The sequence below is a fragment of the Pituophis catenifer genome, unplaced genomic scaffold (assembly GCF_029215685.1).
Source record: "Pituophis catenifer annectens isolate HBS135680 unplaced genomic scaffold, rPitCat1.0.hap2 SCAF_2, whole genome shotgun sequence".
NCBI lineage: Eukaryota > Metazoa > Chordata > Lepidosauria > Squamata > Colubridae > Pituophis > Pituophis catenifer.
The window spans coordinates 8,357,750-8,373,034 of record NW_027256882.1 but is presented as its reverse complement, the minus strand read 5'-3'; the positions used below and the strand labels follow the sequence as shown (position 1 = coordinate 8,373,034).

At 41.0% G+C, this 15,285-nt stretch overlaps 1 protein-coding gene across 1 annotated transcript; it reads left to right on the top strand.

The window, feature by feature from the left end:
* Window positions 1-1,226: 1,226 nt before the first annotated feature.
* On the top strand, window positions 1,227-10,845 carry LOC139309813 (vomeronasal type-2 receptor 26-like). Its single transcript, XM_070934015.1, has 6 exons — window positions 1,227-1,567; window positions 3,817-4,108; window positions 4,933-5,124; window positions 7,366-7,593; window positions 8,046-8,172; window positions 9,950-10,845. Exons 1-6 carry the CDS (start codon window positions 1,227-1,229, stop codon window positions 10,843-10,845), a joined length of 2,076 nt encoding a protein of 691 aa, XP_070790116.1.
* The last annotated feature ends 4,440 nt before the right edge of the window (window positions 10,846-15,285 follow it).

Sequence of the window (15,285 nt, the reverse complement as noted above, 5' to 3'; positions counted from 1 at the left end):
CATAGAGGGGATGCTAAGAATGACCCTGTGCTAGACCTGCCCTGGGCCCTGTTGGATGCCAAAAAGTTATTCCCTTAACACATTCCACTTTCTGTTGAAGTCTTCACACACATTTAACCAAGGTGTCAAGTTCCCCCCTTCCTATCCTTCAGCTCCAGTGTGGCAACACTGAAGCCTCAAAAATGGCCTCGGTCAGGTCAGCTTCAGGATTGACACAAGCACTGTAGAGTATCCAACAAATTAGAAAAGTTTTAAAGATGGTGGATTTCATTAGGTTTACTTGCCTAGATCAGTTGAACAGGATTCATATGTTTTATATATACAAAAGTTATGCTATCCTAATTCTACCTATTTATTGATCTATCTCTAAACATGTCGATATTTTGCTGTATTTTCTCTCTCTCTTTACACACTGGTCCCCCAAAACCACCCTCTTCTGGTTTATTCTATTATTTAGTTCCACCTTTAAAGACAAATAATGGCTTTTCACCAATGTAGAAAAATGTCTAGTTTTTTTCAGAATTGAAATCTCCCAACAGTAGAACCCAAAGTCAAACTTTTGCTGACTATAATGACTAAAAGTGATTTTCAGGGATTTTGTTCTGGTCTGGAACTGTGTAAGAGAGAAGACGAAGTCCTATGAACAAAAACAGCCACCCATCTCTTAACAAAGGCAAACCAGAATCAGCTGTATCCATATTGAGGATTGACATTTCAGACTCAAGTCAAAATTCTCTCTTGAGACTGGAATGTATGGAGAGTTTTTCTAAGGGATGTGTCAGGGAAATACTTTAAGAGCTGACCAGCTGCCATGATGCTGTAATACTGTAATGCTGTAATAATGATGCAATGGTAGGAATGAGATGTTTGGGAGAAAGTTCTCCTGTCTCACTTCTGGTCTCGTTTTCAGAGTTTTCACCCCATTTGTGACTTCTCCCATTGGGCACCTGCCTGTTGACTCACTCAGAGTTTAGAGAGATGATGTCTATTCTTGTTGCCATTATCCAAATCATAGTGATTTATTTATTCTCTTGGTGCTAAATCTCAAAAGACATTTTGGATTGCTTGCAGATATCACACAAACACAGCCATAACAGGCTTCCACTTTGTCATCATATCAACAACTTGTTGGCTGATCTCTTTGTACTGGAAAATCCTGGAGGCATAAATGGCCTTGAAGAAATAGAGAACCTTGAAAGTTTTTATGACAGGCAGGGGCTGCAGATATGAAGGCTTGTATAGACTCTGTCACTATTAGGAAATCTTTGGAGCTTCTGTCTTGGAAGAAGACTTTGGTTTCTTCCACCTCTTCCTATCACTGTGTCTTCAAAGCAAGGCTGGAGACTCCATCAGGAACACAAGTCATATCGCTGCTTCTGCTGCTTCTGCTGCCCCAGGAAGTTCTGGCAAGTCTGAGAGCCAAATGTCTCCTGACTCTGAAGAGGGATGAGGTGCATCTAGAGAATTATTACAATCCAGGAGAGTTTCTCATTGGTGGCATTGTGTCTGCCACAAGGATGCTGCTTCTACCAATAAGCTTCAACAAATCTCCTTTGATTAAATCTCTGTACGTCAAATTTCGTGCAGACTTAGAGCCTCTCCATTTCACCCTAAGTTCTAAAATTTCAGCTACCTCTCTTACAATGAATCATCTCTTTGATCTGCTAGTTTTTCTCTCTTTCTGTCTTGTTTCATTCTTGGCTCGTCCTTTTTCAGCTGATGATCCTGATTTGAAATTCTCAAATAAGTAATCAGTAGAGATCTTCTTCTTTCTTGACTTCGAAGAAGAAGCATTTGCTTTTCTTGACATTCTCTCAGCAGAGTTGGACGGTGAATGGAGAAGAGAGGATAGTTCTTTTCTTCTACCACTCTCATGACCAATAAGGTCATCAGAATGCGTAGAAAAATGTAGAAATGTTGAATTTTCTCTGAAGTAAAAATGATAAAAGCTTGACAATTTTATTCTGTACCACCAATTAAATGAATGGATCCCAGTTCAGAATTGACTTTTCTTAAATGTTTGAATCTCATTTGAGTGGATGCCACCATCCCAATCATACAATGAGTTATTTGTCAGCTAAGTCTCTATGGCTAAGCTAAGTTTAGATATAGGCCATTTAAACACCTCCAGAAATTTAGCACTTACTGCACTTGTTAACAGTGATAGTTGCTCGTTTTATGTGTCATTCTGGGTGTATCTGTCTGTATGTGTCCTTTAATGATTCTATATTTCATGTGGAATAATAGGTGACACTTCTAATGATTAATTATTGGAGAAGATAAATAGGCAAATGGATAGAAAGAAATTGAAAGTTAGTCTGAAATCTTAATACAACAGCAAGAATAAGGACAATATGAAGAATAAGCCAAAACTGAATTTGAAACTGAATTATGTACAAATGGTGAACATGTAATAACAAAAATGGATAAAGTTTTAAGGATTTGAAAGAGAAGATGAAGAGGCTCAATTTGCATGACTAAATGCACTATTAAACTTGGATATTAGATAGAGATGCAACAAATTTGGGTAACTGGTATTCTGTTTATAGTCTGTCATAAATTAAGGTTTTTTAAAAAATAAAATGATGTATTCTTGGTATAGGACATCAGATAAATTATCAAAGATGTGAAACACATTTCAAAGCAAAGCAAGAATTGTGAAAAGAATAGGTAGACATGTGAGAAAGCTGTGAAATTTTGTATCAAATTAACACAACAACGCAAAGAATTAGAAAGGCTAAAAATTGTGAAGAAACCAGAATTCTTTTTTACTTGAACTTCTAAGCAAAGAATTACCGTATTTTTTGCACTATAAAATGCTCTGGGATTTAAGTTAACCTAACTTTGAGGCAGGAACACAATCTGCAATCCTTGCTATCTGGAATGGCCCAAAAATGGGATGCGCTGAGGCAAAAAATGAGGTTCATGGAGGATGAAAATGGGGCACGCAGAGGTGGTGAGAGGCAGCTGTGGTGATGGGTGGCGACAGTGGTGATGGGCAGTGGTGATCCCCACAATTGGAACAGCTGATCGGCAGTATTCTGGGAGGCCGATCCAACAGCCAATCAGCTGCTCATGCTGAATCAGGGTATGCTGAAGCTGACCGGGCTGTTTTCTGTTTGCTCCAAGGAGGCAAATTGCTGGGAGGCAGAGGCCAAAATGTGGGGGCCAGTGGGTTGGTGAGGCTTTAGCAACATTTGCTCTATAAGACACACAGACATTTCCACCCACTTCTTTGGAAGGGAAAAGTGCATTTTATAGTGCAAAAAATATGGTACATAACATTCATAGTGTTAATATAGGGTAACTGTGGCAAGATTCTTGTATGCTCAATGATGGAAGAATCAGGGAATCCTCACAGTGGAGGACTAGATGGTGAAAAATGTAGAATTTGCAGAAATGAAAAATTAAGTGTTGAAAAGAAGATGGGGAATCAGTTTCTTTTTCTTTTTTTAATTTTTTGGACCTTTTCTTCCTTTCTCTATTTTTTCATTCCTTTTTTTCTTTTGATTAATATTCCATTTTCTTAAACAATTTTTGACAAATATAAATTTAAAAAAGAATTAGAGAAAGCTAACATTTACTAGACTAACTCAGAAATAATATGCATTCGGTATCCAAAAATAAAAAGAAAAATGGAAAGTATCCCAGAAGTTCTATTCGATAGGTGAGATTTTTTTTTTGGGTGGATGGGGGGATTTTAAAATGACTCCAAGCCTCTGAGCCATAGGTGGATTAAAAATACAATTGTTAAATTTACCAGTTAAATAAAATGTTGCTTCCGCTGATTATGTCCTGATACATTCATACTTTCAGGAGACCAGGAACAGAGTACTGGAAAATGTTATCCTTCCTTTTCGCAATCCAAGCGATCAACAAGAATCCCAACATTTTGTTCAATGTCACCCTGGGATACAAAGTCTATGACGATTATTTCATATCACAAATGACCTCGGAGGGTTTGCTGGATCTGCTTTCGGAGGGGGAGGCCAACGTTCCCAACTACAGCTGTGGAAGGCAGAGAAACACCGTGGCTGTCCTCGAAGCAGCTGGTACTGACATCTCCATCCAGATTTCAACCATGTTGGGAACCTACAAAATCCCACAGGTGTGTCTTTGTTGGGAAGACCATTTTTAGACATGCAACTTACAGCCAGACATCCTCTCTTCTAAATGAAGAGCAAAGTTCTATTATAGCAATTTATGAAGTAAGGATGAAGGTTCTATCAAATGGTAGAGAAGGATCCCAGCAGACAATCCTCTCTCAGGTGCAATCATAATGCAGACTGTGCATCTCTGCTGGCGATTTGCAATAGCCAAATTCTTCACTGAAGAGCTGCAGTGGCTCAGTGGTTAGAAGGCAGTACTGCAGGCTATTTCTGCTGACTGCTACTGACTGCAATTTGGCAGTTCCAATCTCACCAACCTCAAGGTTGACTCAGCTTTCCATCCTTCCGAGGTGGGTAAAATGAGGACCCAGATGGTTGGGGGCAATATGCTGACTCTGTAAACCACTTAGAGAGGGCTCTAAAAGCACCGTGAAATGGAATAAAACTCTAAGTGCTTTTATATTTAAATTTATAAAGTTTATTGTCATTGTACGTATATACACAATATACCCATACAATGAAATTCACATAACACCAAGAGACCAAGCCCAACACACATGACAATTCCCAGACATATTTCTCCTGAAGTCTATTATATGTTATTTAGTTTTTTTGGTGTTAAGTATAAGATTATTTTCTTTACACCACAATGTCATCCCTTGTACTTCCTTTCTATAAGCAGACTCATTGTTCTTAATAATGAGCCCCACCACTGTCGTGTCATTTATTTTGTTTTGCTATTGAAGTGAGAAGAGAGGCAATGTAAACAGAATGACCAGGAATTGAAATAATAATAAAGTTAACTTTTTTTTTTCCTTTTCAGATCAGTCACGGTTTTGACTCCCAGGTTCTGAGTGATGAAAATCCTTTCTTCTACCCAATGCTCCCAGCTGAAGGAGCCCAGTACCCAGGGATGGTGAAGCTGGTCCTCCATTTCAGGTGGACCTTGGTGGGTCTCCTTGCTCCAGACACTGAGAACGGACAACGGTTCATGAGGACATTGACTTCCCTGCTGGTCAGGAATGGCATTTGCCCAGTTTTATCACAAACCTTTTGCCCAATTTCATGGGAAACGAAGATAGAGCGGCATTTATTCCTCAGTTGGAGAAAGATGAATGTCTTTATTTTTGGTGCAGACTTGAGTTCATTCAGTGTAGGAATTTTGCTTCTGAATCTAGTATTTGAAAGGCTTATGGAACCTCCTAGAGGAAAAGTCCTGCTATTCACAATCCGCTGGGACTTCACTTTTTATTTGTCAAAACGATCTTTTCCAGTCAAATACTTCCATAGCATATTTTCCTTTCGTATGCAGAAAAATCAATTTGCAAAGTATAGTAGGCATTTGAACCTTTATTCTTTTATGAGACACTATGTAGAGACCTCCTTCCTGTGTTCCTACACCAATGAAGCCTTTTCGGTGAAAGTCTGGAGATGGTGCAGGCAGAGAGAAGACCTGGAAGCTCTCAAGGAAGAGGAAATGGATCAAATCCTGACTCGGGACAGCTATTTAATTTACAACACAATCTGGGCTGTGGCAAGGGCCTTAAATGCAGCTTATTTATCCAGATCCAGGAACACGTTTAAAACTGGTAAAAAAGTGAAAATTCCAAAGATGAAGGCATGGCAGGTACTTATTTTCTATTGCAAAGCTCTCCACCACATCTGAGAATCTATCTTACAATTGTAAGAACCTGACAATAATTATACTGTATTCTGAATATAAAAATTACCTTAATTTGCAATTTTCCACCGCTCTCCTTTCTGCAATTCATTTCACCCTATTCATTTCTTTTCCAATTTCTTTTTATAAAATTCTTGGTAAAAATATTTTTCTTCCACCTCTTTCTTCTTTGACTCTTTTTTTTACAAGCAGGATAATTACCACGTCATACACTAAAAAGTGTGTTGTGTATATTAAGCTGTTTAACACCTCTGATCCTCTCACTTCCTGGGCTTTTCCCAGAGTGGGTCATTCCCACTCACTCACTCACTTCATTCCCACCCCACTCCAGGGGAAGGTTACTGAAAAATCCCCATTTCCTCCTGATCAGCTGGGACTTGGGAGGCAGAGAATAGATGTGGGTGGGGCCAGTCAGGGGTATTTACTGGTTCTCTGAACTACTCAAAATTTTTGCTATCGGTTCTGCAGAATTGCTCATAACCTGCTGAATGCCACCTCTGCTAAGAATCCCTTTGATTTTCCTTCCCCGGCTCAAAACTCCCAGTAGAAGACTCTTTGGGTCAAGAAGCTAAGCAGGCTAAGGTCACATTGTTTCTGTGTGGGGCATCTGATTTCATTTTGGCTTTATTGGCAAAATTCCTTCAGTGTTGTTGAGCACAACTTCCATATCCTTTAGGGTTTTAATTTTGGACCTCAATACTTCATACTGCATCTATCCTTTGCTTTGGTTACTTCCCATTGGTTTTCCAAACTCTGCAGTGACAACTACAAATGGAAGAGATAAAGAACATCCTTCACTCTCCTTATTTTCCATGTCGTTCTTGGTCCTTCTAACAAGATTTTTATTCCGTTTTCCTCATATAGATCTGTGAGATTTAAAAAAACAGCAAACCTCATAAAAACTAAAATGGAGATCATGAATAAGTAAAAAGTAGTTTTATTATACATACATAGATATGCACACACACACACACACACATTGTGTGTGTGTGTGTGTGTGTGTGTGTGTGTGTGTGTGTGATAAGCTTTTGCAAAAGGGTTCTCCCATGAAAGGGAGAGAACGAATACAGCCCCGAATACTGGTTTAAATACTTTTTCAGGCAATTAGCAAAACAATTGAAATGCCCCCGCTTATCATTGTTTTTCGGATGTTACATAACATTTTGGCTTTCTGAGCAACATTTGTTCCAACTTACAATTCTCTTTTGGAGGGGCATTTCCCCTCCAAAAATACCCTTTCAATATGTCCTTAACTAAGACAATTAATTGGAACAGGGTATCTTCCTTCCTTTTAATTTAGCTTAGGTCAGCCTGACCCAACTCAGAATGTACTAAAACATTATTTCCTCAGAAAAGGCATCATAAATACTTCCCCTTTCTACGTGTCTTACTCAGCTAAATAGCTTAGGGTTAACTCAGGTTATATGAAGGGTAAATATGGAATCACTTAGGCTATATTCTTTACAGGAATAATTCCGTTTCTCTCAAGATCCTTCATGCCAGCTGAGATGGAGGAGTCTTACCAAAGAACTTTCTGTGTCTCTATAACATTGCCCATTTTCTCTTCCACTCCAGTTTCATTCTTTCCTTCGAACTGCTGAGTTTTACAATAATTCCATCAATGGGGTATATTTGGATGAGAATGGAAAGCTGGTAGCAGACCTGGACATTTTGAACACGGTGGTTTTCCCCAATTACTCTGCTATCATAGTGAGACTTGGGAGGCTAGAAAGAGTGGGATCCTTGGATTTCAAGTTCATGATGAACCTGGATGCTATTGCAAAGATGGAGATGCTGAACAAGGTGGGGAAAAGACTTTATTCTGTTTTTTCTGAAGGTCTTTCCAAGACGATTGCAGAATTGGAGCAGGGACAGACTTGGGGTGTCATCTCAGTTCTCCCAGAGAGGAAACATCTTCTCATTAGATGTTCAGGTACCTATGAGAAAAATATCCCTAACTATTCCAGTTAACTGTTCATCAAACTTCTGCAAGGAAGCTTGATTTATATCATAGGACAAAGTGATTAAGTTTGTCAAAACAAAAATCCATTCTAGTTTCTTTTCAGTAGGTACATTGAGAATTTAATCTAAAATTGTAGTGGGAGAAAAATTAGAGGAGCTCTTAGTTTCTTGTAGTCTTCAAATTTAGCAAAGCTAAACCTTGAATTGGAGATCCCCAAACATTTTCTTTAATGTATTTTAGGAAAAAAAATAATTCATTTAATGGAGGTTATTTTCCCCCTCTTGCTGGCCAGCCCCAGCCTCCTTCCAGGTGTGTGGAAAGCTGTCCTCCTGGATTCATGAAGGTGGCTCAGGAAGGGAAGCTCATCTGCTGCTACAATTGTCATCCTTGTGCAGAAGGAACCATCTCCACCATGGAAGGTGGGTGACAGCAGGAGAAAGGGAGAGACTTTGTGGAGGATCATAAATCCTGAGATTCTCCATGAACATGCATTTTGGAAGGTGTGATGGGAGTGGATCCCACCTCTTGGAGTCTTGATCAAGATGTACATTTATGTCATAGTGAATTATTAGAAAATATCTTGGAGATTAATCTCATATATAGGTCAAGCAAACAGTTATACAGATCATGGATGAAGCTATGGGATAAGTGAGGGTTGAGGGTTGTGAGAGAGATGGCATCTTTTGCTCTTAATCTTTTACAACACATCTTCCATGTTTCAAATTACTATTTACTTTATTGCTCTGAATAGTGAGAGTTTCCGGATTCCAGAATATAATGATGGAACTTTGATTGGATTTTTATAGGAGGATCGATCAGATTCTTGCTAGTTTCCATGTCTCATGGCTATTTTGGGCTGCCACAGATTCACATTGTAGCTATTTGCCTTTAATCAAAAGATGTATTTCTTTGCTGAAGGAGTTGTCAGAGTTCCAAGTAATACATCCATAGCGAGCAAAACTCCGAGGCAGGTAGATTCCTCCAGGAATAGCTTCATTGGATATATCATATTGGCAAAATTCAGGAGAAAACCAACTCTGAAGGTTCCCATAGCTTGCACCTAATTAAAAATAAAAGGTTTCCCTGAAACCCCAATCAATCATGGTCCAATCAGGGCACTGTCTGGTTGCCTGGTGACATCACTCCTCCTTCCTCTGCCCAGGTGGTAGAATGTCCTTTGTTCCCAAGAGAAAGGATTTTATTTTGGCTACAAAACCCCAGCTATCTCTCATCCCCCCCTCCCTATACCTCAGCTCCAGTGTGGCAACATTGAAGCTCCAAGATGGCTGCGGTCAGGTCAGCTTCAGGGTTGACAGTTGGCCCATAGTGTGTCTTTGATGGGCTCTTCTTTCTACTTTCTGGGGAGGGGAGTTGGTAGCCTTATGTTATCATCCTTTGACTGCTCCATATGTTCAGGTGGTGCCTGTTTGGGTCTGCTTCCGGTGAATCCTCGGTTTATACTTCCTGAATCTGACATTGCAGAGTTTCTGCTGGAGACTCCTCTTAAAACAATTTTCAAAGTCATGGTCCATGAAGAGGAGGAGAGAGGAGGGGAGGGGAGGGGAGCAGAGGGGAGGAGAGGAATCATGAGATGGGGTTGAGCCAAACTTCCTTCTTGATCTTATTGGAAGATGTTGCTCTTTCTGATAATAAAAAAAAATGAGGAATGCATTTTGATGTCCTCACTCCAAATCTAACTCATGTTCAAGGGCCACTCCACCTGACTTTATTTTCTCCATGGCAAAATCAGTGTTTATCATTTTCAGCTAACATAAGCAACATTAAGCAATCCTTCACATGTACCTCATTCCACTATTGGCTGAACCTCATTGGTGCCTTAACACATTGACAAAAGGCTGGTCTCCAATTTTCAAGAGACTTAGCAGTGAAAAGATAAAATGGTGGAACTGCCTTCCTTCCTTCCTTCCTTCCTTCCTTCCTTCCTTCCTTCCTTCCTTCCTTCCTTCCTTCCTTCCTTCCTTCCTTCCTTCTTCCCTTCTTCTCTCTCAACAAGTTTGTTAATAAAATGGTAACAGTAAAAAACAAAGAATATTAAGATGTTCTAGCTGAAGGGAAATGAAGAAATATATTGATTTCACCTACACACAATCATTCACACCAAAAACAAGTTTACCCAAACAATGCAGTTTATTAAATGACATGTTAAAGGGAGTCCCTACTCTTGCTCTTTTTCAGATGCAGACAAATGTACCAAATGTCCAGAAGATCAACATCCAAACACCTATCGAGTTCACTGTATCCCCAAGATGAAAAGTTATCTTTCTTATAAGGAAAATCTGGGGATCATCCTGACTTCCATTGCCTTGTTCCTCTCTTTAACCACAGGCTTTGGCTTGGGGATCTTCATTAAATTCATGGAAACACCAATTGTCAAAGCCAACAACCAGGTCCTCTCCTACATCCTCCTGGTCTCCCTCCTACTTTCCATTTTGACTTCCTTCCTGTTCATTGGCCGGCCAAGGAAGGTGACCTGTCTCCTCAGACAAACAGCCTTCAGCATTGTCTTCTCACTTGCCATTTCTTCAATCTTGGCCAAAACCATCACAGTGGTGTTAGCCTTCTTGGCCACAAGACCAGGGAATAAAGTGCAGAGATGGTTGGGGAAGAGCTTGGCCAACTCCATTGTCTTTTCTTGTTCTGGCCTTCAAGTTGTCATCTGCAGCATCTGGTTGAGCACTTTCCCCCCATTCCCTGACTCTGACATGCACTCCCAACTTAGAGAAATCATCCTACAATGCAATGAAGGTTCTGTTGCCATGTTTTATGTTGCCCTTGGGTACATGGGCTTCCTCTCCTCTGTCTGCTTCACGGTGGCTTTTCTGGCCAGGAATCTCCCTGGGGCCTTCAACGAAGCCAAGCTGATCTCCTTCAGCATGCTGGTCTTCTGCAGTGTCTGGGTGTCCTTTGTGCCTGCCTACCTGAGCACCAAGGGAAAGTACATAGTGGCTGTTCAGGTCTTCTCCATCTTGGCCTCCAGTGCTGGACTGCTGGGCTGCCTTTTCATCCCTAAATGCTACATTATTATTTTTAGGCCAGATCTGAATACCAAAGAACATTTGATGTCAAAATAAAATACAAAAAATGACTTTTACAAATCTATTATTTTTCAAAAATGTTATTTAGTAGGCTTGATTAACGGGTTTTTATAGTTTAATTTATGTATGTTTGTTTGTTTAATTTACATGCTGCCCATCCTGGATAGGGATGACTCTAGGCAAGTTATATTCAAGTGAAAAGAAAATAAAAGATTAAAATAATAAATAGTAGCACTAACATTGGTTTAAGATTGACAGGTATGGGAAGGAATGGAGCAAGATCAAGGGTGAAATCCAGCAGGTTCTGACAGGTTCTGGAGAACCTGTAGTGGAAATTTTGAGTAGTTCGGAGAACCGGCAAATACCACCTCTGGTTGGCCCCAGACTGGGGTGGGAATGGAGATTTGGCAGTTTCCTTCCCCCAGGAGGGAATGGAGATTTTGCAGTATCCTTCCTCTGGAATGGGGAGGGAATGGAGATTTTGCAGTATCCTTCCCCTGCCATGCCCACCAAGCCACACCCACAGAACCGGTAGGGAAAAATTTTGAATTTCACCCCTGAGCAAGATGCACATGGGGAGGAGATATTCCTCTTATCTCTAAAGCTACCCATATTTATTTTCCTGTATATTCTTAAAGAAACCAATAACAATACACCAAGTCTCACTTGGAGTGACAATACTGTGGGTAAAATCAGATTCCGGATGAATGGGACTGTTTGATAGGGAAATGCAGACATAAGGAATGTGGCTTTGCAGCTCAGAGTGACCTGTGGGAAGTTTCATCATCACGTCCCTATAGCAACCCCTGAATAGGAAGATGCAAATCTTTCCTACATCTAAGACCATCTTTCTTTGCAGATAACGGGAAGGCGAGAAGCAAACTGAGGTTTATTATGCTATTGGTGGCCCCAAAATATCTCAGCCTGGTGCCAAAGCCAATCAGAGCCACATACGAGTGAGGAACTTTCCCAAAACTTTTAAAATAAAGCCACTTAGATAACTGAGATCCTGAACAACAGCATAGTACGATCTTTTATGCAGTAGATTTCTAAAAAAAAGAGAATTGAAGTTTCACAAAGCTATTACTTTTTTGGGAGTTCTATCTTGCTTTTAGTCAACGTGTCCATTTGTCTGTGGAATTGTGTCTTGTTTGAGCATACATGTTGTTTTGCCCCTGTAGAGTCCTCTCTTGGTTAAACTCCACCTCTCCTTTCGTCCCCAGTTGTGGCTTCTGCTATTTATCTTCATCTTGCCAAACCTTGCAACTTCCTATCTAATTTGAGTAGGTGTTGTAACATTTCCTTTATTTCAAACTGACATCTTTGTACAGTTAAATTCCTCTCAATTATCCCTCCCTCCCAAAATGGGGATATCTTGTTTCTTAGTAGGTGATTCATCGCTATTATTTATAAGTATGGACAGATGGATCATTTCCAGTGATAAAATTTTAAAAATTCCCCTACCGGTTCTATGGGTGTGGCTTGTTGGGGGGAGGTCATGTGACTGGGTGGGTGTGGCCAACTCAACATCACTCACATCGAGGGGCTCCTCACTGGCCCCTCCCCTCCCAGCCACTCCTTGTCACGAACTTTGAGGAACCTCAGGCCTCAGAGCTTTATTTGACATTGCCAGCAACTGGGGTTCTTCCTGCCCCAGGTTTGGACCTACATGCAGGAGTATCATCTGGAGATAACCACTGAAGGTGACAAGGTCAGATGTGTCACCAGGGATCTAGAAGGGGCTGCAGTGCAGTGGATGATCACCCTCGGAGTGGGTCAGAGGGGAGTGGCTGAGTATAAAGAAGAACTTTGTGACCTCATGTCAGGTTTCCAACCGATGCCCTAATTAAATCATGGCCCTTGAGCCAAACTTCAAAAGGAATCCAGTTATTTATTAGGAGCTTCATGTCAGCATATTCTAAGTGAAGCCAACTCTGACCTCACTTCATTTTCATCCCGGCTCTGACCCTGTTTCCCCCTCCCCCCAAGGTGTGTCATCAGTCACATTCTCCAATGAAGCAATTGTTTCACTGCAATCCTGTCATCAAAGGATGGGGGGAGGGAGGGGGACAGATGGGCAATAAACCAGGGGTGAAATGTTCCCGACTCAGACCGGCTCGGGTGAGTAGGTAGGGGAGATTGAGGCTAGTTCACCGAACTGGGAGCAATGGCTGTCTGGCCACGCCCCTGAACCGGTCCACGGCCCGCAGTCCTGCCATGCTTGCCTGCCTTCCATGCTGCCTTCCTGGTGTCCCAGTGGCCAGCTTGTGAAGGCAAGCAAGCAGAAGTCCATGTGGAAGGCAGGCCAGCATGGCAGGGCTGCGGGGAAGGAGTCACAGTCCAAGGGCAGCTGGAGCATCTCTCAATTTGCAAAGAATTGCAATTGTTCAAAAGACCAGTAAGCCTAAATATCAACAACAGAGACCGAGGCTGTGTGGGGATGGGGGTGTGTTAAGCACAAAGCCTTACAAAGCACTGGGCTACTCCTGACACCTTCCTTCCCATGTGTGTGGAAGGTTCAGGCAAGCGGGGAACAATAGCTAGCCCTCCCCCACTTTGCGCTCTGACATCCGTTCAAAGAGCAGCTTTCAAATGTTTGTTTGTGTATGTGTGTGAATTGCTGTGATTATGCTTTGATTTTATTTTTTTTCCCAATCAGGCTTTACAGCTATGCATCTCTATTGATGTGCGGGGGTGGGAAAAAAAAAAAGAAGGCTGGACACGTTTGGCTACAGGAGGAAGCCTGGATAGAAGGTGGCTTTTTCTGCAGCATCCCCCTCCCCTCTTTGGATCGCCCTACAAGGGGGAGGCTCTGCCTTTGCAGAAACGGGGTGGGCGGTTTGTATGGAGGATTGGCGGGGGGAATGTGCGGCCCTCTGGGATGAAGAGCAAGGCAAGAGATGGCTGGGAGGTTGACCTGGGCAGTCAAGCCAGAGGGAAACTCAAAGCCGTGGGGGCTTCAGAAAGGCAGAATGTGCTTCTGTGTCAGAATGTGGAGCTCCTGGCTCTAACAGTGAGTGACGTGAGTGACATCAAACTGGCCACGCCCACCCAGTCACATGACCACCAAGCCACGCCCACAGAACCGGTAGCAGAAGAATTTAGATTTCACCCCTGCAATCAATCTGTATGCTTCTATGGTGGGAATTTGGGACAGGAGAATAACAGTTGAAGGAGTGCAAAGCAGTTTGGAACCAGTTCATGCCAGGAATCAATCAATCAATCAATCAATCACTAAAGACACATCAACACCAATAACAGCAATAGACCTAATCTTGAGGTAGTTGGGGCCATCTAGATCTCCAGGGAGGCTCTTCCACAAGGCAGGGGATGCCCTTCTCTCTGGCATCCTTCTTTCTGGTCCAACAGGATGATATGGTTTCATAGAGGGGATGCTAAGGATGTCCCTGTGCTTTCCCTACCCTGGGCCATGTTGGATGCCAAAAAGTTATTCACTTAACACATTTCCTCTTTCTGATGAATTCTTCACACACATTTAATCAAGGTGTCAGGTTCCCCCCTCCCCCTTCAGCTCCAGTGTGGCAACACTGAAGCCTCAAAAATGGCCTCAGTCAGGTCAGCTGCAGGATTGACAGAAGGACTCTAGAGTATCAAACAAATTAGAAAAGTTTTTTTTTTTGAAATTTATTTAAATTTATTTTTAAACATAAAACATAAAATACATCTTTTTAGAGCAAATGTTTGATCCGGTATAAAATAGGTACAATTGTTCACACTCCCTTAACCAATTCAATTCCATATTTCATCTGACATTTGACATTCTACTGTATCACCCTAAATCTTTAACTCCAAATATACACAGCTCCTTCTTATATTCAATCATTTCCAAATGCACACCATTCTATTTTTTTTCCATTTTAACAATCAGTATTTCATATATATTCCTTAATCCTAAAACTGAATACATCAAATCTCTATTTTACCTCTCTTAAATGACCTCTAGCGTCCATAGTCTTAACATAAAATATTTTTTTCTCTCTTAAAGTCATTTCAAAGTCAATTCATTTTAACATTCATTCAACATTTCCATCTATTAGCTTATTATTAATTAGCTGTTTTCCAGCAATGCTTTTCTCTGCTCCTACCTTGATTTGTTGGCTGGTTCACATCTTTGCTTTAACTGTTCTCTAGCGTCATGCTTTCCTCCACTCCTAACTTCATTTATTTAGCTGGTTCATAGCATTTTATTTTAGCTATTATCCAGCTTTATGCTTTCCTCCACTCCTACATCTATTATTTGGCTATTAGTTTTAACTAATTCACAATATGTTACCGGTATTATTTTTCAACATATTCTCCTCCATGTCTCCTACTAATTTAAAATAGAAATGTAGTGTAACAAATATCTTCTAACCTGCTCTCTCCTAAGCTTTAAATTTTCTCTAAATTTCTCCCATTTCATGCTTATTTCTTATTTTCCTATGAAAGGCAACATTTTGAACCACTTTAAAATCA

What these genes read in the sequence shown, in the direction of transcription:
- LOC139309813 (XM_070934015.1), top strand. Translation starts at nt 1,227, where the DNA reads ATGAAGGCTTGTATAGACTCTGTCACTATTAGGAAATCTTTGGAGCTT. An exon ending in GGACATTGACTTCCCTGCTG is followed by an intron (nt 5,125 to 7,365) that starts GTCAGGAATGGC and finishes CTTCCACTCCAG; the next exon opens with TTTCATTCTTTCCTTCGAAC. An exon ending in AACCATCTCCACCATGGAAG is followed by an intron (nt 8,173 to 9,949) that starts GTGGGTGACAGC and finishes GCTCTTTTTCAG; the next exon opens with ATGCAGACAAATGTACCAAA.